We start from the raw sequence: 25213 nt of genomic DNA, 5'->3' as shown, positions 1-25213 counted from the left end.
CATTTCTCATGAAGATTATGATTTTGCAAAATTAGTTTGGAATAAATTTAATATCGGTACCCTAGGAGAGTACTCAGACTTATATCTTAAGACTGATGTACTTCTTCTAGCTGATATTTTTGAAAATTTCAGATCAAGTTGTTTGAAAACGTATAGTTTAGATCCATGTCACTTTTACACCCTTCCCGGTCTTGCACTTGAAGCTATGGTTCGTTATACTGGTGTAGAACTTGAGCTGTTGACTGATCCCGAAATGTTACTTTTTATTGAAAAGGGCATTCGTGGCGAGGTTTCAATGTGTGTTAATCGGTATGCTGTGGCAAATAATCGTTATATGGGAGAAAAATTTGATCAGAGCAAGGATGAATCCTATCTCATGTACTATGACGTAAACAATTTATATGGTGCAGCAATGAGCATGTCATTACCAAAAGGTTCATTCGAATGGGTAGAGGTTAATCAGTGTGTAGATCAGTACTTGAATGATGTTGATGAAAGTATTGGTTACATACTAGAAGTAGATTTAGATTACCCAGAAGAGTTACATAATTTACACAAAGATTTGCCTCTATGTCCTGAACACTTTGTACCACCAGGAAGTAAACTAAGCAAATTAACTACAACTCTTTATTCGAAAAAAAATTATGTAATTCATTATAAGAATTTAAAACAATGTTTAAGTTTAGGTTTAAAGTTATCTAAAATTCATAGAATATTGAAATTCAAACAATCTCCATGGCTAAAGCCATATATTGATAAAAACACACAGTGTAGACAAAATGCCAAGAATGATTTTGAAAAAAATTTATTTAAACTCATGAATAACAGTGTATTTGGTAAGACTATGGAAAATGTAAGAAAACATAAAGATGTGCATTTAATTACTAAATGGGAGGGAAGGTATGGTGCTAAAGCTTTAATTTCTAAACCTAATTTTCATAGTCTTACTATTTTTGGTGAAAACATAGTTATAATTGAACTAACAAAAGCTAAAGTCTATTTTAATAAGCCAATCCATGTTGGATTTTCTATATTAGATTTATCGAAAATATTCATTTATGACTTTCACTATAATTATATTAAAAACAATTATCGACATACCTCCAAATTAATGTATACAGACACTGATAGCTTAATCTACCATTTTACTGTACCAGACATTTATGAAGACATTAAGCGTGATCTATCAAAGTTCGATACCTCTGACTATCCTGTTGATAATATTTATCAAATGCCGTTGGTTAATAAAAAAGTTCTGGGGCTTATGAAGGATGAAAATAATGGAAAAATTATTTCCGAATTTGTGGGTCTCAGAGCTAAACTGTATGCTTTCGAAATATTTAATCCTGCTGAAGAAAAAGATAAAATTAAAAAAGCTGCAAAAGGTGTCAAAGGTTCAACTTTGAAAACCATTACATTCAATGATTTCAAAAAATGTCTGAATGACCACATTAATTTATTGCATGAACAATTTATAATCAAAAATAAAAATCATGAAGTATGGACTTCAATCCAAAAAAAATTATCTTTAAGTTGGGAAGATGATAAACGTCAGTTATTAAAAAATAGTACTGACACTTTACCATGGGGATTTAATGTGTCTGTGAATGATTTAATGAAAATAGAGAATACTCAAGATAAAATTAAGAAAATAAAATTTAAAAAAAGAAAATTAATGTAAATAATTGTAAATCTAGTTCAAGGTTTATAAATAAAGTATAAAAATTTATGTTTTAAAATTTTTTTATTTTAATTCAATGTATCAAACCTTCCATCTATAATTTATTTACATATCAGTTTCATCAATCCAGCTATTGTGTTTACTATCAAAGCCCAACCATTTCACATACAATTTATTTCCACGTTTTTTTAACACTTTCTCAACGAGGAAAATATCTGAGTACTTGGCTTTGCTGAGTTCTTCGTTGTAAAATCCACCTTTAATTGGTATACCAATCCAGTCTTCCAGCTCATATGTTACCGGATCCGTATTTCGCACTTTTGTAACTGTGAATAGTTCCGTTGTCCAGTTTGGTGTATAACCTTTTTCAAATACATGCTTGTACCTGCTTATGCGAACCACATCTCCAACTTTAAATCTATTTTTTTTCCTCTTTGATGATTGAGATTTCATTGGTATATAAATATTTTCCAGCAATGACTATTTCTGAGTCTTAGTTACATCAATAGGTTTCATTTTTATTGTGCGATGTTTAGTATTATTGTACGTATTTACCAACTCAGCAAGCATATCAATCCATTTGTAACTTCCATGAGCTGAGAATTCTCGCCACATTTTAGTTTTTAAGGTTCGATTGAATCTCTCAACTATACACGCTTTCATGTTTGAATATGTTGAATATAAATTGATGTTGTGATGTTTCATCAGCTTTTTAAATTCTGTATTGTAAAACTCTTTACCCTGATCAACATGTAAATTTTTGGGAACTCGCCCCTGCTCAATCACAGACTTCATAGCACTGGTGACTTCAACACCTGTCTTCCTTTTGATTGGAACTGCCCAGGTACACTTTGAAAATGTATCTATAATTGTTAGTAAATACTTATATCCTTTATTCACACTCGCATATGGGATCATCTCCACTAAGTCAGCTTGCCAAGTTTCATCAATTCCACGAATATCAAAATGACGATGTGGATAATTTCTTCGAGCTGGTTTATGAAGTTCATGCGCTATCACTGATTTTTTCTCCTCCATATATTATAGCTTCCAGTTTCTTTATTCGTTGAGTATTCTGAGTAATTAATTCTTTTTTATGTTTTTGTCGTTTTATTATCACTTTTAATTCTTCATTTTCTTTTTTTAATAAATTAAATGAAGTCTCTAACATTACCATTTGGGAGTGCAAATGTGAAATGACTTCTGATTGTTCTGTCATGAAACTGTTATACATTACAGACAGTTCTTTTTGAACAAATTGTACAGTTGCTGCATCGTTAACGCTTATAGGATTGTCAACATTACACAGTCTCCTATTCTCTATATCATATTGTCCATCAGTAGTTATTTTGAAACCTTGTCCACGTGGTCCTGGTGGTCCGCTGACTCCAACACCATTTTTCAACGATCGTCCAAATATATCAATGCTCATTGTTCTGTTTACTTTGACTGATAACCAGTGAATAAAAAAATATTTTATAAACTGTTGCTAATATATAATTCCAGCCTCCCTCAACTCTTCAATAATTAAAATAATTTCATTGATGTGGCTTGAATTACCAGCAGCTTGAGATGCCATAAGCAAATGTAGTCTGTCAACCAATTCATTTGGATCATCCCAGTAAACATAATCCATGTGTGCCTTTCGTTTTTTTGCTATCATAAATTTTGGTAATCCTTTACCAGTATATTTAGCAAGATAATCAGCAATATATTTCTCATACTTTTGAGAATAATCTCGATAAATACCATTATCTGGTTTATAATTTTTTTTGTGCATATTCGTAAACTCCATAATTTCAAAATATTTTTGTAAATCATCTTGAGTGATCAGTGAATCTTGTGGTGATTTTTGGAATATTAACTCCAATAAACCTTCAGTTGTTGGATAGGTTTTATCCTTTATATGAATAGTATTACCAATAAATTTTACAGCTGAATCACCTATATATAATTCATGATTTTTTTTACGCACACCATATCTTAAATCAATCGTACGATGCTTTTTATTTAAATTATTCAAGTAGTTGGTCAATAAATTCGGTTTAGTTGGAGTACTTGTATTTACAGGAGATATTTGCATTTCATCAATTTTACTGTTAGCTGTGTCATCATCTGTTATTAAACTATCATACTTAGTTATTTCATCATTTTGTGTTTTTTCAACCAATGCAAGTTTATTTTCTTCTTTGATTTTATTTTCAGTTTCTTCTTGCTTAAATTTTTTCTTTGATGATTCAATTAGGCTTTGCAGTGGTGTTACTACGGACTTAAATAGTTCATTCAGATTTTTTTCGGCGGTATCTTTTCCCATTTTCAACAATTTATGCTTTTGTCTTATAGCATCACTAACCTGAGATATTTGACGTAAAATATCTTTTCGCTCTGTAATTTCTTCAGGTTTCATGTTGGTGCAGTGATACTTACAGCATCTATGACTATAATTAATTGAATGTTGGTCAATTTATACTGATAAAACAGTCAAAACCTTTTCTATATCTTCCACTATTCAACTCACTGTCTTTATCAATGACTACAAAGCCATACTTCCCATCATTCCAGCAAATTGAACACAAATCTTTAAATAAATTGTATGATATATCTGTATTTACATAATCATCGTATACATGCTTTAAATTCATTTCATCTTGACGAAATAATGCTAGAAAATTAACATTATCTCGAATTAAATGTTTTGGTATACGTGTATAAGTTTGGCAAAGATAAAAACTGTCTACACCTTTGTGTCGACCCATGCAGAAGTAATCTCTGATGTGATCTTGTTTTTCACATGCAAGATCATCAAATATCATCAATGAATTAGGCTTTACATCATCAGGTGTTACTACCGCTTCATGTTCATCAAATGTATAAAATCCAATATCTTTAATAGGTTTTAACAAAGATGCTAGAAATTTGTATTTCGGTTGGTTCAGAGACTTCGAATAAAGATAGATATTGTCAAATCTCAAACCGTTTGGATGTGTAATGAGAGATAACAGAGCGTTCGTTTTTCCACAATTTGATGGTCCGCAAAACACTGCGCGTACACTATTTGGTAATAAAGAACCGTGTCTTTTAATTTTTTTTGTTCCTGTACCAAGAACAATTTGATCAAAATTGATCACAGGCAGCTTATTTTTCTGTTTTTTGAAGTTCATGTCTCAAAGCTGCAGCATCGACTTCACTAATCAGGTATAAATACCAGCTTTTATAAAATTGTTGGACCAGTTGTGATGGTATCGTTATGAAGAGTAAATGTGGTAAGGGCTTCATAAATAATCTTATCAACAAGTTACCAGTTGAACTTCATATCCCAGGTTATCAGTATTGTGGACCTGGTACAAAGCTAGCGAAACGATTAGCTCGTGGAGATCCTGGAATTAATCCTTTAGACGCTGCGTGTAAAGAGCACGATATTGCCTACTCTACTAATCGAGATAATTTAGAAGTTCGCCACGAGGCTGATAAAGTATTAGCCGAAAAAGCCTGGCAAAGATTTAAAGCAGCAGACTCTAGTATTGGAGAAAAAGCTGCTGCATGGACTGTTAATAAAATAATTAATGTCAAGAGACGATTTGGAATGGGGCTGAAAAAATCCAGTAAAAGAACAAAAGTTAGTAAAAAACGTAGCAAAAAAAGAAAAATGAGCAAGAAACCTCAAGTAGCGCTAACAAAAGTTGTAACAGCGGCTAAAAAGTCTATGAAAGCGGGTGGAGATCCTATAAAATCAGCGCTCAAAGGAGCTCATGAAGCGGTGAAAAAATCGGGCGGTAAGAACAATGTCAAATTGCCTCGTATTTTACCAATCCCATCAAAAATAGGAGGAGTACTTACATTTTTGATTCCAATTTTTGCGGGGCTCTCTGCTATTGGGTCTCTCGCTGGTGGGGCAGCAGGAATTGCAAAAAGTATAAATGATGCAAATGCTGCTAAAAAACAATTAGAAGAAGCCACACGTCATAACATGAAGATAGAAGAGATAGTCATGGGTAAAGGCTTATATTTAAGACCATACAGACGTGGTATGGGATTATATTTAAGACCGAATCCTGCAGGCAAAGGATGCAAGAAGATGACAAAAAATAAGTAGAGCTACCACATCGAGCATTAACAAATGTCGATATACTGAAATATGCTAAGGTTTTGAAAATTCCAAATTTCCGTGGAGTTTTTATGAGAAATGACTTACCAAAATCTGGACCTAGAAGCAATGAATCAGCAATTATCAATCTAGATGATAAAGATGGACCAGGTACTCATTGGGTGGCATACAAAAAAATTGGTAATAATGTAATTTATTTTGACAGTTTTGGTAATTTACAGCCACCCCAAGACCTTATGAATTATCTCGATGTTGGTAGCGTAAAATATCATGATAGATATCAAAATTTTGATTCAATTATATGTGGGCATTTATGCCTCAAATTTTTAGCTGGACAATATAAATTAAAGTGACACACTGTTCAACTCGTCAGACATGGCTGAGTCATTTACGTTAACGCTGACTGGATCATCCTCAGTGCTGGAAGCTAACTATTTTCCACCGATTGAATTATCACCAGCTAAAAATTATGTGTTGGGGTTTGTAGAGTTACTAACATTTAATTCGATACCTAATATAGATGTTGGTGCTAATAAATTTTATGTGTCTTATTCAGAGGACAACGTTGGAGATAATAAAAATAATATTACTAGTGAAAAAGTAAATAGTAAAAAGACAAAAAAGTCGAAAAGAAATGTTGCAATAATTACAAAAACTGATGATAGTATAAGTTTTGTTCTAAATAATGAAGTGACAATTCCAAGAAATAGTTCTGAGGAATTCATGGAAATCACAAAGAGTGATGAAAATACAATCTCTGTTGATAATAAAGTTCTAACTATACCAACAGGCAGTTATGAAATTACAGACATTGAAAATTACATACAAAAATCATTACCAAAAATCAGTATCAATATTAAAGCCAATAATAATGAATTGAAAAGTGAGATTAAGTGTGATCAGTTTATTGACTTTAGACCTAAAGATTCTATTGGTCAACTATTGGGTTTCACAAACCGTCTCCTTGAACCTCACAAAACTCATTTGTCAGATCTGCCTGTAACCATATTGAAACTCAACGCTCTAAGAATTGAATGCAATATCACGTCAGGCGCATATATAAATGAATACAAAGTTCACACAATTCATGAATTTTTTCCAGGTGTTCCACCAGGATTTAAGATTGTTGAAGTACCAACACATGTCATTTACCTTCCAGTCGTCGCAAACGCTATACACAATGTGAGACTGCGAATAGTTGATCAGGATGGAAAATTAGTGAATTTTAGAGGTGAAACTATTACTATCAGATTACATGTGAAAACTACTTAATAATGGGTATAGTTTTTGATACAAAAATTGGTTCTGGGTATAAAAACAAACCAACATGGATGAAAAATATCAGTCGACGAGTACCTCACAGAGTATTAACACGTCAGAACGCAGAATTCCTCAAGAATCTCGGATTAAAATTACGTGGAAAATTCGTAAAATAAAAATAAGCTTTTGTTGTCTTGAGTGTATAATACCTCGACGAAAGTAAATTATTTGTGAGTAATGTCGAAAAATCCAGTTTATGACAGTTTAAATAAATATTTAGAAAGTGAACAGCATAAATACGGTAGAGATTTTTGTAAGTATAGTTGCAACGAAAAATCTGAAAAAATTAAGGGATCTTCAAAATACAACGATCCAGAAAAAGGTAACAAATACGGTACAATAGGAGACAGGCGCTCGAGACGATAATGGCAGATATCTTAAATATTCAACAACCAATAATTTTTGATGAGTCAATTGCTCATTATGAGTCACATGCCCATCAGCCGTATGCTTCATCAACACTGAATAACAATGATGAAGTTCGTATTACCATTCAAAATCAGAATTTGTACATACTTCCGAGCAAAAGTACACTACATGTTCTTGGTAAATTTACAAAAGACGACAACACCGCTGTTGCTGCTACTACGAAGCTTGTAAACATGAGCATTGGTCACATGATTAAAGAATTCCGTTTATTGATGAATGGTGTTGAAATTGATAGAAATACCAATGTTGGTATCACTAGTACGATGAAAGGATATTTGTCTTTCAGTCCAAATCAATTAAGCAGTTTGGAAAATGCGGGCTGGTATACAAATGATGAAACTGAAATCACCAATGAAGAAGGATACTTTGATTTATCCATTCCACTGAATATATTGTGTGGCTTTGCAGAAGATTATTTAAAAATTCTAATGAATGTTCAGCTTGAAATCATTCTTACAATAGCTAATACTGATATAAATGCTTATATACAAACGAACGCAGCAGCAGAAAATGTGAAAGTTACTCTTCAAAAAATTGAATGGATTATGCCATACATTACACCGTCAGACAAAGAAAAAATCCAAACATTGAATTTTATTACTGGCGTAATATAATAGGCGATCCAGCTATTCCAATAAGTTTCAGAACTTGGGAATTATATGAATATCCATTGTTACCTGCAACTTCAAGACAAATTTGGGCTGTTAAAACATCAACACAGTTAGAGAAGCCGCGTTGTATGATTCTTGGATTCCAAACAGCAAGAAAGAATGATGCTAAAAAGAATTCCAGTCAATTTGATCATTGCCAGATTCGAAACATCAAGCTATTTTTGAATTCTTAAAGTTATCCTTATGGGGACTTGAATTTAAATATAAATAGCAACCAGTATGCTTTATTATATGATATGTACTTGAACTTCCAAACGTCATACTACAATAAAGAAGCAGAACCGATATTGACTAAGAAAAAATTCTTAGAAGAAGCACCACTTTGTGTCATCGACTGCTCCAAGCAAAACGAGGCTATAAAATCTGGACCAGTAGATATTAGATTGGAATTTGAATCATTAGCTCCATTTCCAGCCAATACAACTGCGTATTGTCTAATTATTCACGATCGTATTATTGAATATAAGCCTATAAGCAACACTGTACGAAAATTAATGTAAAACAAAACAATGACTGTTAGATTCAATTTGACACCGACTGTGCATTACATGCATGTTTGGGCTTCAGCATATCAACTTGCAAGACAAGGAGAATGGGAAAGAGCAGCTAGAGATAGAGAGAGATTCAGAGAAAGAATTAAACGTACAAGTAAAGTTATAGATCCTGTACTAAGAAAAAAATTATTTCAGCTGAAAATGGAACAATTAAGTAAAATTATAGAACCTGTACTAATTAAAAAACTTTTTTCAATAAAAGATAAATAATTTTTTAAAACAATGGTTAAATTATTCATAACTATTAGATATTTCATAAAAAATTATCAAATAACTATAAGATTAAGAAAAAACATAACCTAAAATAAAACACGTAAACAAATTTTTAAGTCAGAGATATTTATTTATTAGAATTACAAGTATAACAATCTTTTTGATATGGAAACATATAAATTCCTGATTTGTCCCAGTCTACACATCCTCCCTTATGATGTTTAACACAAAATTTATAATCCATAATTTTTTCATTATTTTGCAAAACAATTGATAATTTGTGCCAAACATGACAAATTTGATTCTTAGCAAATCTCAATATAAAATGATCATCCCAACAAGCAATGTCAAGAGGGTGCATTTTACGGAGATCAGCCAGTTGATAAAATATTTGTACTGATTTTTCATAAGATGGTTTAACTCCCCAATAGTCCATAAACCAATGCTTGAGTTGTTGTGCATTTTGAAATGCACATGCGAACCTCCCTCTTTTAGAATGAAACTCACGAATCGAACACCTCACTTTTGCGAAATCTTCCACATTGTCAGGTGAATAAAATCTCATGTGTTCAATATCAATGATTGGAACAGCATTATCAATTAGATGTTCCAGCCACTTGTATTTTTGAGATCCAAGAACATAAAAAGAGCGAGCATTTTGCACCCAAGCCTTGAGTTTTTGTTCGAAAAATTCATAAGGTGATGCACCGTAATCCCACAAAATACCATGTTTATTTCCGTCTTGATCTTGATTTTCACGCATGATCAATGCATTGGTGTATTTTTCAGGTGGACGAAACACATAATGCTCGCAATCGTAGACATTGTAAGTCAAGGATTCATTATGAACTTGTATTACACATATTTCTTTAACAACAAACACACCATCTGGTATAATGAAACCATTAAAATCAATTATGTATTCCATTGTGCTAGTAGTTGAAACTCACAAGAACAATCGGAATAGACTGAACAGAAAGATGTAAAATCATGAGTTAATTATTTGATGATCCCCACTTTACATAACTTAAAACAAGAAAATTAAACCATCAAGATATAATGAAGGGGTAACTGATCATACTATACCCCAAAAAAATAAGGCGTAATTGCGATTGCAAAATAGTAATAAAGGGCTGAGGCGGAGTCGGCCAGAAATGGTGGAATTACGTCGGCCCGAAATGGCTGACTTACCCCCCCCCCCAACATTGACAGCCGACAAAAAAGACAGGCAGCACATTATCGACCGGCGGTAAATTACCGACCGCTGGTGAAACAAATACCTGTCAAAACCACAAATGTCACTTACCACCCATCGGTAAATAGTTCGGATCAGAACCCACAATCTGTTTTATCGAGGGGTTAAGTCCCCCTTTTCATCTACTTATCGACGTGAATCCATTGATAGTGAAGAGATCATCTTTTCACCGAATTAGAGAAAAAATACGTGAAAAGAGAGTCCGACAAATCAAAGAACTTTTTAAAACTAAAGACTTGAATGCTAATGTTCTACACTGGGATGGAAAAATTTTAAAAACTTCAAGTAGAAAAAATGAAGAATGACTCCCAATTGTATTGAGTTATGGACAAATTGAAAAGATATTAGCGATCCCGTATTAGATGATGGAACAGGACAGTCTCAAGCTGATGCAATGTGTTATGTCCAGAATTTGGAATTTTTAATAAATAATTTAGTATTCGGCCCAAGTCAATTAAGACCTATAGACCGGGAACTCTTGATACTTAATTTATTAAGAAAGAAAGGTTTTGTTTAAATGATTCGATTTGTAGCTTAAATTTAATACATACATTGTTTAAGAATCAAATTAACGTTCAGAATTACAGTTTATATACAATGTTTAGTTTTGAATCCGTTTAACACAATAAGTAATGTTTCAAAATCGTACCTGGTTTGTCTCTTTCAATTAATTTTATAAATTTTACTACAACTGATTTGGATTAACATTCTATTCTTGATTTACGAGTTTAATATTTGTAGATTGGTGTAATTATTGATTATTGATTTAGTATTGCACTTTGCTTTTGAATATTTATTTTTTTGTATTTTCTTAGGACGATGTTAACACTAGGATGTCCTAGACACGAGAGCGAGAGTATACAGCAATTTTTCGGGTTCGAGGTTGGGTGGTCCCTTAGTTGATAGTTGGGGGAAACTCATTCCCAATAACACTCGAGTTTTCAGGACTCTTACCCTCTCTCCGGATGGTTCGAAAATGTGCTGTTCTCTCATCTACGTATATGCACATCTATACCTACACATATATACACAAGGACTTTTATGTTGAATTCTGCTTTTAGTTTTATTATAATAAATTGTTTGAAATATTATAATGAGTAGTTTTGCCTATAATTGATGATTTGCAGAATTTATTTATAATTAATTCACTTATTTATTCTGAATCTTTTATGATTTCGGTTTTAATTTATTACTTTTGGTTTTATTACTGTTTCGAATTATTTATCATTTTTGTTTTCAATTATTTAATTATGTTATTATTCTATTTAATTATTTATTTCAAATTATTTATTGCTTTCCTTTACGTAATTTTTTACGTTTCTTACGTGTTATACAAAATTTCAAATTATTATTCTTATCGTAGATTATCTATTGTTAAGTATTTCTTTTTCGAAAGAAAAAGTTTATGGCTCCCTTTTCCTGGGTAAAAATATCTAAAATGGTTTGTTAACGGTTATCTATTCTTACGTGTCCAAATATAGTATTTACTTTAAATGTGTTTATAATGACGAATATTTCCCAGTCTGGGCTTAGGTACGAAGTATGTCTATGCGTATATCTCGTCTTTATAAAAACCCAGATGGTATTATTGAATACTAGATAAAAATGTTGTTCTATCTACTATGTGTCTATGTAAAAATTCTTTTCATTAAAAATATAATATTTTTAATAGTACTATAATTTTTGTCTTACATAACAAATGTTTGACGCTATTAATGATTGGGGTATTTCTGACTGTGTGAAAGCTCTTTGCTGTGATACTACTGCTGCAAATCTAGAACCGAACAAAAGAGCTGCAGTTTTACTTGAACAGTTGCTTGAAAAAAAACTACTGTATTTGCCTTGTACGCATCATGTATTTAAACTTATGCTGAGGGCTGTTTTTGAACTTAAAATACCTGCAACTCTAGGACCTGATGTACCTTTGTCTAAAAGATTCCGAGAGCACTGGACAGGAATTGATACAAGTGAATATTCTACTGGCATTGAAGACGAGTACGTGCAAGACAAAATACAAAATCACATTGAAGACATTAATCAATCTTTCCAAAAGCAACTAGATTCTGAACAACCAAGAGAAGACTGCAGGGAACTGTTGGAGCTTGTTCAGAAATTTATTGGTAAAGTTCCGTGCAGTAAAGTGAAATTTAGAAAACCGGGTGCATTCCATCACGCTAGATGGATATCAAAGGCCATATTCAGAGAATTATTAACTTCCCGCTAAGAAAATCGAAGATTTTCAAAAATCGAGAAGTTATTGCTTTTACCCCGTTTTAAAAAAATCAAGTTTTCATCAGATCTCGACGTTTTGAGGTCCTAGGAAGCTTCCCTGACTACTCCCGCGATGTTGTCACTATGTCTGTAAATGTGTGTGTGTGTGTGTGTGTGTGTGTGTGTGTGTGTGTGTGTGTGTGTGTGTGTGTGTGTGTGTGTGTGTGTGTGTGTGTGTGTGTGTGTGTGTGTGTGTGTGTGTGTTTGACTATGTAACTCGCTTATAACTTTTGAACGACTGAACCGATCGGAACGAACTAAACGGCAGTCTAAAGAGTTTCCCTAAACTTAGATTTCCTGAGAACTTGAACCGATTCGGACTGATAGATTTTGAAAAATGTTGGAAAATCTAATAAAAAATAAGAAAAAAACCATTTTTGAAATTTTTTTGGAATATCTTTTCAACGGCTCTATCGATCAACTTCAAGAACTAATCCACCTGTAAGCTTGAAAAACCACGTCAATCGCCGCTAATCCGGTCAAAATCGGTTGGTTCGTTCGAGAGATATCGTGAACGAAAGAAAACCGAAAAAAGTGTTTTTTCGATATAACTTCGTCATTTCTTCTCGGATCGTTTTGATGATGTAGAATTATTTTGAAGCTAAAAAAATCGCGTCGATCGCCGCCAAAAACGTGGACATCGGTTGATTGGTTCGAGAGAATTCTCAATAAAATATTTGGAAACAAGTGTTTTCTTAACATTACTCCGACATGTTTTGGAATAACTTTTAAACGGCTGCACTGATCGATTCCAAAAACTAATCAGCTATTAGCTAAAAAAATTACGTCGATCGCCGTCAAGCCGGTCAAAAATGGTCAATTCGTTCAAGAAGTATCATGAACAAAAAAAAACCAAAAAAAATGTTTTTTTGGAATTACTCCAAATTTCTTAGTTTTATCAAATCAAACTTGAAGATTCATCATGAAACTAAAAAAATTGCGTCAAATACTGCCAACCGCGTGAAAATCGGTTGATTTATTTAAAAGTTAGTGCGGTTTGAAAATTTAAAGAATATTGTTCTATGATACTTCTATCAGACTTTTAAGCTCGAAGAGCTCAAAATAACACATCAATTGTATGTTTGAACTTGAAAAGCTCAAAATTAGTGCAGTTTTATGCACCTAGGTATGGAACTAGCAGGAAGTTGCACGGATGGCCTTCAGGGTCTACCGTATTCCTAATTTTTTTTTTATCAATTTGGAAGCATTTGAGCCCCTGGGAGCAAAGAAATTTGAAAATATCCGTAAAGTTAGAAATTACTTAAAAGTTATTCCAAAAAACGACATTTGATAAAATTTTCAACTTCCCCCAAGAAAAATCAAAGATTTTCAAAAATCGGGAAGTTATTGTTTTCACCCCGTTTTGCAAAAATCGAATTTTCATCAGATCTCGGCGTATAAGGCCACAGGAAGTTTCCCTGATGACCCCCGCGATGTTGTCACTAGGTCTGTATGGGCGCTTGTGTGTGTGTGTGTGTGTGTGTGTGTGTGTGTGTGTGTGTGTGTGTGTGTGTGTGTGTGTGTGTGTGTGTGTGTGTGTGTGTGTGTGTGTGTGTGTGAATGTAACCCTCTCATAACTTTCGAACAGCTTGACTGAGTCGATTGCGGATGGTGCCATTCGAAAGAACTAGACCGAACTTAGATTTTCATCATAATTTGGACCAATTCAAACCAGTAAAATTTGAAAAATCTCAAAAAAACTACATAGAAAATTTTTTTAAATAAGGTTTCCTTGGAATTGCTTTTAAACGCCTCCACCGTTCAATTTTAATAACTTATCAACACTAAACCGTAAAAAACCACGTCGATTGGCTCCAGAAATGTCAAAATCGATTCAATAATTTGAGAGAAATCGTTGACGAAAAATTTCGAAGAAAGTGTTTATTTTTTTTTTTTACACAACTCCGATATTTCTTATTAGATCATTTTTCATGTACCAAAACAATTAGTCGAGCTCAAAAAACCACGTTGATCGCCGCACAAGAGGTGACAATCAGTTGTTCGGCTTGAGAGATACCATTCACGAAAAATTTGGGAACATGTGTTTTTTTCACATAACTCCGACACATTCCGGTATATTATATATTGAAGAGTTCAAAAGTTTTTGAAAATCTTTATCTTGAAGCTTGAAGAGCTCAAAATTGTCACAATGAATAAAATTTGGTGTACTTCACCCTGGCAATCAGAGTACAGTTGCAGGAATGGCCTTTTTGGTCAACTATCTGACTTGATTTGTCTTAAAAATTAGTATTAAATGCTGCGAAGGCAACAGTCGGAGCGAAATTCAGAAATAACTAGTACATTCTATAATTTATGTATTTATTGTTTGATATGACTTATATTGATTGAGGATTTTTCTTTAAACCTGTAGAGATTTCTTGGTTGTTGGTAATTATTTACATTCCGGAAAGATCAACTGCCTCTATTCATTAAGAAAGAAGCATCTGTATTAATTACCATTCCAATTTTGTACGATTCATACAATATTTTTCAAAATTAACATATGCTAATAATTTTTAAGCGATCGAGATGAAAAATAATCACCGTCATTACCTTATATGTACCAAGGTCTTTCACACTGCAAGCTAATTTGATGTTGCGTCCTGCTGGTACTGTCGTGTTTCCAATTTCTTCCAAAAACTCGGGTTCTGGTATACTACTCACTGAAAATAAATTAAACAACATTACGCACATGACAAAATTTATATTATTCAGATCTGTAATGAATTATAAAATAAACAGACGAAATGATATCTAAAAAGTACTTGATCTCAGACGAAAAAAAAAAACTATATGCCGACTCGGTAAAAGTCCCGTTCAACTTTGTTCAAAACGGAGCGTCGAACATCCAAGAATATTTTTTTAAAGGACAGCGGTATTTTTCGGTTGCAATATCTTGTTATTTTTTCTAAACAAATGAAATTTCGTAACTTTTTATACGTGAGAGTTGCTTTGCTGGAAATAATCGTTAAGGGTAAAGTTTGAATTGTTTGTAACTACATCAAAATTATTATCATCAGCAGGGCCTGGAAGTTGGGGCCAACAATTAAACTTAAAAATAGAGCAAATTTAAATTAAGAATCACAAGCGAAATGACGATCGCGAGCAAGTTCAAGCGCTTAAATACTATACTATATTTTAAGCATAAAATGTCAAAATAAAAATGAGGTTGACATCAAAACACGTGGGCTTGAACAATACAATCTGACATCAACGACAAAAGTATAGAATAAAAATCACAAATACAGGATAATGTGAAATATTTACAAATGTTTCATGAAATTTCAGATAATTTTTAGCAAAAGTCTGTCTTATTTTTTTTGTCTTATTTTTTCTGTCTAATTTTTTTTGTCTTATTTTTTTGTCATTTCTTTGTCTTATTTGTTTTTGTCATATTGTTTGTCTCATTTTTTTTTTATTATTTCTTTGTCTTATTTTTTTGTCTTAGTTTCTTTATTTGTTTTCTCTTATTTTTTTTGTCTTAGTTTTCTTGATTGAGATCATTTTGTAAATTTTTTTGGGCTAGACTAGGCAAAAAATCATCTAATACTTTTTCCGTAGAGAACATTTTGCTCTATAATTACCACCGAAGACTTGAGCTTAAATCGATCAGCAGGAAAAAATTAAAATGTAAAACCTAATTTTTTAGTAATTTTCAAGTTTTTAACCGAAATTATTGTGTAACATTTTTTGAGCTTGTTTGAGCCAAAAATATTTCGAGATTATTTTGTAGAGAATATGTTTTTCTATATCTACCAGCAAAAAGTTAAGCCTAATAGAAAAAAGTGTAAAAATATAAAAATTATATTTTTTATAAATTTCAAGTATTTGACCGGAATTATTTTAAGTCAACTATTTTTTTTTTATCTACTGTTGTCTACCACACAAGTATTAAAATCCGCTTCTAAAACTTTGCTCCTCTTTCGTCTAGCCTAAATCTGTACGCGGAGACTTGAAGTGGTCAGTAATGAAGTTCTATGTAGCAGTACTAGTACAAGCGGAGAAACATCAATTGAAGTCAAAAAAAGAAAAACACCAAAACGACTCAACAAATTTAATGAAAACTAGTTGAATCAGGGTCAATTTAAGGGATGGTTGAAGAAGAAACATTCAGAATCAAAAAATGGCCACGATCTAGCTGGATGCACTGTTTGTGTAAAAACACTATCAGCCCACAGAAGCGATTTAATTCGTCATTTAGAGTCTGATCAACATACAAAAATGTTGGAAAGATTTGTCTAAAAAATTAACATCAATCTCGGAACTGTCTGATTTAGAAACTCAAACACGTCGGGCTGAAATCAAAATTGCAGCAATGTTGGCTTCGAACGACTTACCATTTCTTCTCGTCGATACATTGGTTCCACTGTGTGCCAATGTATTCGCAGATTCTAAAATCGCTCAAAAATGACCTTGGGGCGAACCGAAGCTACGTCAATTGTGAAAAATATTTTAAGTGAAGTATTTTCAAATGAAACTGTAAATTTACTGTGTACACAAGGAGTTTATTATTCAATAATTATGGACGAAACTACCGATAAAAGTGTAAAAAAGCAGTGCGCTTTTACAATAATTTTCTACAATCTAGAAAAAATGGAAGTTCAAACTCATTTTTTAGATATGATTGAATTACCAGGTGGTACTGCTAATGAACTTTATGAAGGGCTGAAAAAAATGTTGTCAATTCGAAAAATACCATTCACTAACATGATAGGCTTTTCTTCTGATACATGTAATACAATGACAGGAGTAAATCATTCTGTATTTTCTTTACTAAAAAAGGATTTACCTCATATAGCATGCATTAAGTGTTTCTGTCATATGATCAATCTATCTGCAAATAAAGCATGCTTAAAGCTTCCTCGTTCTGTTGAAGAATCTTATTCGGAATCTTGGATCTCACTTTAATAGAAGTGCAAAGCGGATTGATACGTTTAAAGAATTCCAAGAAGTTTTTGGAGTGAAAATTCATAAAATACTGACATTAGCACAAACTTGCTGGCTATCGGTTAAAGGCTGTGTTGATCGTAGCTTGGAACAATATGTTCCATTAAATCATTATCTAAGACAAACTGTTTTTGATGATCCATCAAAAACGACGGAAGATATGTTGTCTACCATGAAGAATAAATTTACGATAATTTATCTAGAATTTATGTCTTATATTCTTGGATTAACAACTGATTTTAATACCTTACTTCAGTCAGAAAAGCCTCTTTTCCACATTTTAAAGACAGAAGTAGAAAAATTGGTGAAACAAATCAGTGCTAATTACATGAAAATTAATTACATCCGATCTTGTAAAGAAATTCTGAAAGCTGATTTGACAAATTTAGATAATTTTATCGATATCAAAAATATATATTTGGGAATACAGGCTGATAAAAGTTTGAAAGAGATTAGAGAAAATTCAAATATACCTGATTCATCTATCGTAGATTTTTTGAGAACTTGCCGTGCATTTTATATAGAACTTGTTACGGATATTGTAGATAGATTTGATTTTAGCGATTCTATATTTGATATAATAAAGATAGTTAATCCGAAAGTAGCTCAAAAATTTGAAATAAAATCATCGATTGATGTTTTTGTTCGATTTCCGATTTAGTCTAATAATGTTGACCAACAACAAGTGGATATAGAATGGCGAGATCATGCTTTATTAAACTACGATGAATTAAATCTAGATTTTTCAAAACCAGCAGATGAATATTGGACCGACGTATTTAATTTAGAAAACAAAAGTAATGTTTGTTTATTTCCAAATTTGAAACATGTAATTACTGCACTATTGTCCCTCCCGTTCTCTAACGCTTCTGTAGAACGAGTATTTAGTAATTTAAAAAACATTAAGACAGATAACAGAAATAAATTAAATACCGAAATTGTTAGTGCTCTTATGATAACTAAGAATGGTATTTTGAACAATAGCGGTTGTGTTAAATTTGAACCATCGGAAGAAATGATTAATTGTAAGATTGCAAAATAAGTTATATTATAATATTTTTTTAATCATTTAAAATTACTTTGTAACATTTAAATTGTTCTTAATAAAATTATTAATGGTTATTAGCATCTTTATTTTATTTCTTTAATGAGTATCATTATTTTTCGTTAAATTGAATTCATAATACTATTAAATTTGAATTATGGCGCTATTATAAAGATTGAAGAATGAGTGGGGATTTTTTAAAGTACGAGTGGTGAATGTGGGGAATTTTATCGTTGCTTGGGGGAATGTGAGCAAAATCCTGACGGCAACACTGCTACGAAGTCCAAAACTCGACTGGTTTTTCGTGACTCACTCACAACTGAAATCTCTATAATCAATTAATTCCCAAATATTTTAAATCTTTAATCAAACCCTTGAGGTTCTGAGTACGGATATTCCTTTGGTAGATGCTCTCCAAAAACTGACTACTGCTGGAATCGAAACTCAAAAACTCAAAACGTACACATAACATTAAACAAAAATAGATAATTCTTTATTCGCTAGAAATTATTAAAACTAGCTAAAACGTAAACTTAACCGAAAACAAATTGACCCCATATACTTTCGCCCTATTCCTTTACGTCAAAGCGCTGGCATCTCAACCAGACTTAGGCATTCCACCTGGAAGTCTCAAAGGGTTAGACTGGTGTTTAACGTCAAACGAAACCGGGTAACTTATAGTCCCGCTCCACGGTAACGCTGACTTACCCACGTCCTCTGCAACCTCAAAACCCAAAACTGAAAATTCAGAACTCAAAACTCAAAACACAAAATCCGAAACACAAAACTCAAAACGCAAAATTCGAAACCCAAAACTCAACACTCAAAATAACTATATAAAACCTTGAATGACTTGACCTTAATATTTTGTTATGTAAAAATTATTTAATTTATGATAATTAATTAATTTTACATTTGAAGTGATTAACAGTATTTAGTCCTAGCGTGTTAGGCTAATAGACCGGGAACTTCCGAGTTTTAATTTATTGAGAATGATAGATTTAATTGAATAAATAGTTCGTTAGGTAAATTTAATAAGTATATTATTTAAACTAAAAATTGGTTAAATTATAAATTCATTACAAATAATACAAAAAGGTGAAATCTAATATTTTCTTTCATACAATGCGGTTTCAAATTGTTAAAATTTACAGATTAATAATTTTATATTTTACCTGGTACAATTGGTGAATCTTGTTCTTTTACTTTTCGTTAATTTAATTCACTTCACAACTTTACTTTATTTTACAATTGGTTGTATAAAAAAAAACAGAATTAGTCGTAATCTATTGATGATGTTAACACTAGATAGGTCAAAACACGAAGAGAGCGAACACCCAGCAGCTTCCCGGGTCCGAGATTTTTACGGGCCCTCTGTTGTCAATTGGAGGGAGAATTGAATACCCTCTCTTCGGATGTGTCGGAAAAATGCTGCGGTGGCGGTTTCTCCGTATTTTGATGTACAAGTATAGATCACAAGTTATCTATTATACTTGTATGCTTTAACCTCCTACACATTGTACAACGATACTCTTACTGGTACACTTATGTTAATGTATAGGCGTATCTATACATACACAAATGCACACGGAGATCTTAATGTTACTTGTTGTTTAACATATGAAAATTTTTGAATATTAACATTTCTTAAATTAATGTAATATTTAAACAATTTCTTCGAACGATTTTATCAATAATCAGATGATTTCTTTTTTGTGATCGATAAAAATTTTAATAAACAATCAGTCAATTCTTTTTAATAATTAATTTGTAACTTTTAATTTATTTGCTTTTAGTTTTTAACATTTACTAATTGTTCAATTTGAAATTCTTATTTATTATTTTTACCTTAAATTATTTATTATTCTCAAGACATTATCTAACTAAATTTATTGTAAAAGATTGTTTAAGAAATTTTGATTATTATCATAAAATTATTATTTCTGTTGACTCATACTATATTATCTTCTATGCCTAATATTTGGACAGTAATGAGAGTATAATGATGAAAATTTCTCAGTCTGAGTTCGAGTGCCGCAATGTATTTAAGAAATACCTTTGAACTCTCTGGATATTTTTTCTAATGTTAAAACTCCATTTATTTGTTTGTTCCGGTTTTGTGATCTTAAATGTGATTGAGGTCTCAGACTGAGCATCTAAATAAGGGACATGAACTCTAGTTATTTTCTTATCTGGTCTACGAACAACGAAAAATTATGACGGTCTTCAATATTATATAGAAAAGATAAACGTTATAAAAAAAAATGTTTTACATAACACCCCCGCCGTTAGACGGAAGCACGAGTGAAATTCGACAATAAATCGACGAGTGCGACATCAAAATTTTTCCTTGATTCGTTGACTCATTAACTTGATTTATTTTTCGCTTATAACTTATTCCTAAACAAAAAGTCTTTTCTTCGGTTCCGTTGTTGATGAAGTCGTTGAATCAGCTTGCATAGTGGCATTGGTTAGACAGGGGTAGATCGCGGATGCGGTGGATGGCACTTCCTTTCCTTCAACGATGAATTTGTCGTCGGAGGTTGAGGTTTTACTGGAGCTAGCTTCTTCTTGACTTCGTTTTTTATTGCCTAACTGCAGCAACAGGTGAGTCAATGAACTCCACAGTGCCCCAAAAAGATAAATAGACCATCCGTATACTGAATGTAGTGCATATCCATGAACGAGAGCATCTACAATTATTTTGATGATATTTCCACACATGACTATTCTAATAATACCTGCGCGAGTGGTGCCAAACCCGGTAAATTTACCCCAAGTTCGTGTCCATGCACTTTCGGCTAATTGTTCCAAAACGTCTTCATTAAATACGTTGTAAATCGACGGTGATTTTGGAGAATCCTTGATGATTTGTTGGGCTACCGTCTCGAGTACAGCGGACTGTTCCATCGTGAACATGATCCGTCCGCGCATTGCGTCGAGGTCCTTTGCAGTATAGATGCCTCCGATCGCTAAGTTGGCTGGATTTTGGTAAGTCCATGTCATCCCGGTGCTGGGTTTTAATTTGTTTAGTGGTGCTGCTTCTACAGGTTTTGGCATAAACTTGTACCAAATTGTACCCACTTTATAGATTTGCAGAAGTGGTGAGTTGCAAGGTAATTCTGTCGCTAAATTTGGGAGAAAATGGGTCCTTGGAGTCAGGAACATGCTTTGATTTCCACGTTGAACCGGCATTCTGTTGTAACACTTGTCTAGTTGTTGAACCTTAACTTCTACTGGAACACATTGGACGATGTGGATCACTTCCCCTGCCACAGCCGCCATATACCCTGGTCCTTCCATATAATGGAACGCAAATTCATCTGGTTGCATAGAGGCGATTGACAGTTTATTCTTCAAGATTTCTTTTTCTAACATACATTTGTTCTTAATTACATCTAAGTATAACGATTTGATCTGAGACCGGATGTACCGCTCAACGTAAACAAATTTAGCGTTTACATACATGAAAATATCTAAATTATTTGGATCTGACTGAACTATATTTGTTTTCTCTAATGATTCTAAATCCTTGTTTGTAACAATGAATAATTTCGGGTGTTCGGTCCGAATGATCGTTACACCACAGGAGGTCTCAGTTCCAATCATATATAAAGAAAAACTAGTGTCCCTTACGTTCATCGAATATACTGTCTCTGTATCAGACGTTAATTTAGTTGCAAAACCCTTAAATAATATTGAGTAAGTATTGGGATTACAAAATCTTTGCGGAAGCGGATTCCAATAAGAATATCCATATTCGGGATCAATACAATTACCCTTATCTAAATTACATTGTTGTCCCGATGGGAAATAAACCTTATTTTCTGAAACTTTTACTGTAATTGATTGTACTTTAAGTGTGATTTTAGCAGTTCCGATGACAAACACGTCGTCCCATGTACCGAAGGGATCAGAATATTGTGAATTGGTACAGTCAGCATTAGAATTAACACTACCTGCCAAACTGATACTACGTACCGTGGTGGTGTTAATCTCGAGACCATCAATGAATGTGTTTCCTATTCGTAATGTCTTATGGTCATGCGCCACCTGACATAATTCACGAGAAATCGGGTAAATATAATCGTTTATTCCCTGACTTACTATGGAATTATAAGACTGCCATCCGCAATGTTGGATGACACAATGAATCTCTATTTTACATTGTATAGCATTAGTATGTTGAAACTCATTCAATTGTAAGAGTGCAATATCAAGGAGGGACGTTTCTACCCGATTTTCCTCTATCTCACATTCATCAATGTCTATCAGCGATATTGTAGTCATATTTAAAATCTTATTACCACAATCATACCCGATTATGGCCTCGGAACAGCTCCAACACATAGCCATGACCAATGGTCATATATTATATATATATTGTGACGTTATTTTTACGACCGGGGTCTATTTAAAATGAACGTCATTAGCGCCAACGAATTTTTGTAGTTTCAAGCTGATATTTCAAGGCCAAATACCATAGGAAATAATAATTTTAAAGATTAGAGAAAATTGTTTTGTGAATTAAGTGAGTATTGATGACGAGTAACGAAGATATAGTTTTAGAGTGAATTTAGAGAATTAATGTTACAGTTGAGATTTTAGAATTTTTAAGACTAGAGTCAGTTTTCGAGTCAAGTTGTGAAAAATATGAAGGTCGAGTCATTTAAGAGTTTTATTGAGTTATTTTGCGTTTTCAGTTTTGGGTTTCGAATTTTGAGTTTTGAGTTTTGTTTCGGATTTTGAGTTTTGAGTTTCGAGTTCTGAATTTTTAGTTTTGGGGTTTGAGGTTGCAAAGGACGTGGGTAAGTCAGCGTTGCGGTGAAGCGGGACTATAAGTCACCCGGCTCGATTGACGTTAGACACCAGTCTAACCCTTTGAGACTTCCAGGTGGTATGCATAAGTCTGGTTGAGATGCCAGCGCTCCGACATAGAGGGACATGACGAAAGCATACGGGATCAGTTTAAGTTTTCGGTTACGTTTTGGCTAGATTTGATCATTTCTAGCGAATAAAAATTATCCACTTCTGTTTATGTTACGTTTACGTTTTGAATTTTTAGTTTCGATCCCAGCCGTAGTCAGTTCCTGGAGAGCATCCACCAAAGGAATATCCATACTCAGCACCTCAATGGTTTGATTAAAGATTTGAAATATTTGAGAATTAATTGTTTATAGAGATTTTAGTTGTGAGAGAGTCACGTAAAACAGTCGAGTTTTGAACTTCGTAGAGTACAGTCGCGTTTGAGAGTTGCCGCTGGTCACTTCAGGTGATCGGACGTGCGTAGAGTTCTCAGTTCTAGGTTAAGGTTTCAGTCTTTTGCATTTTATTTTTGGCTCCACATAATATTACAGACTTATTAAGTTGTTAAAAATAAAATAAAAGTTACTCAGCATCGACATTGTTTCAAAAAGGTATGAGATCGCTTTATTTCTTGTAATTTGAGCGTTAATAATCGAGTTCTTGGTTACGAGACATCAGATAGCCGATTCTATAGAATATTTTTATGTTGTAAATAATTTAGAGTACGTTGACAGGTTTATTGGAGAATATTGTTCAAGTTGTTTAGATTCATTTATTTATTTGAGATTGTTATTTTAAGATTTATTTATTTCATTTGTTTAATTTTATAAGAGTAAGAGTCTGTAACATGACTATAGCGTTTCCTATTGTTAGTTATATCGTTCCGATAATTTTGTCGCAGCTATGTTCAAGTTTGTTATTTAGATTAAAGTTTTGGTTAAATAAATAAGGATTTTGTTGAGCATAAATTTTTGGTGTTGCGAATAAAGTCATTGCAATCATGGATCCACTCTCTATTCGAATCACACTGTAACAGGGTAACATTACCCTTAATCGATAAGTCACCGGATATCGATAATTACTCGACATAGCACTGGCGCGTGACGATCTTCGGGCTTAAAGGGAGAATAGGAGGGGGTAAGTTTGGGTTAAAATAGGTGAGCCGTGCAGTGGAAAAGGGAGAAGTACTGTGCCCGCCAGACTGAGTGCCACGGAAATTAAGAAGGACCGATCCCCGGAGTAGTGACGAGACGAAGGAAGCCAACTACAACTAGGACTTCATCCTCAACGAGTGAGTTAGATCATCGTTTTGTTCGTCAAGGTATCAATTATTACTCTGTGGGAAAGAAGTGGACCGCGGTTTACCGAATACCAAGTTACTTCTCCTATTTAATTATTATGGATCGTTTAATCGACGATTATTAATAAATTAATAATGCAACATTTGCTAGTTTTGGATTTAGTGATTTTCATGGGGGCTTATACCCGAAAATCTATCAATCGACCTTGCGGGAAAATTTAATACCAAAAAATTATCAATTAATTAATTAACATCCGAAAATTTCGTTAATTTTATTGTTGTAATTTTTATAACAATTAACTTAGTAAAATTGATTGATTTTTGTCATTGGAAAAAATCGACAAATTTTTATTCGTGGAATTTTGCTCAAGCGTCAATTTTTATGTCGCTGTTATGTCCAAGGGCGTTTTTAGAGCGGTAGCGTAAACGGTGGAGGTTTGGACTAACAGTTTAAAGAATACGCAAGGGAGGTTTTAATTCCGTTGTTGTAATTATTTATGTGGGACGTTTTCGAGATACGAACTTACCACGCCTTCGTTTGAGACTGACGGATTTTTATGTTAGTAGATGTACTTACTCTCTGCAGGAATTTTGGTTGTTACTGTATCCGTGATTC

The 25213-nt window shown here is 33.0% G+C and overlaps 1 protein-coding gene across 1 annotated transcript in view; it reads right to left on the bottom strand.

The window, feature by feature from the left end:
* Positions 1 to 25213, bottom strand: part of LOC141526507 (uncharacterized) — a 1028588-nt gene that overhangs the window by 804380 nt on the left and 198995 nt on the right. Inside the window, exon 4 of the mRNA XM_074241542.1 lies at positions 15053 to 15162. Within this exon, the coding sequence (XP_074097643.1) occupies positions 15053 to 15162 (110 nt within the window). The remainder of the gene's footprint in view (positions 1 to 15052; positions 15163 to 25213) is intronic.

The sequence above is a fragment of the Cotesia typhae genome, unplaced genomic scaffold (assembly GCF_013202065.1).
Source record: "Cotesia typhae breed Kobodo isofemale line unplaced genomic scaffold, CoteBio_Ctyphae contig_34, whole genome shotgun sequence".
In the NCBI taxonomy this organism is placed as follows: Eukaryota; Metazoa; Arthropoda; class Insecta; order Hymenoptera; family Braconidae; genus Cotesia; species Cotesia typhae.
Note: the sequence above shows the minus strand (reverse complement) of the source record. Positions and strands in the feature narration are given on the sequence as shown.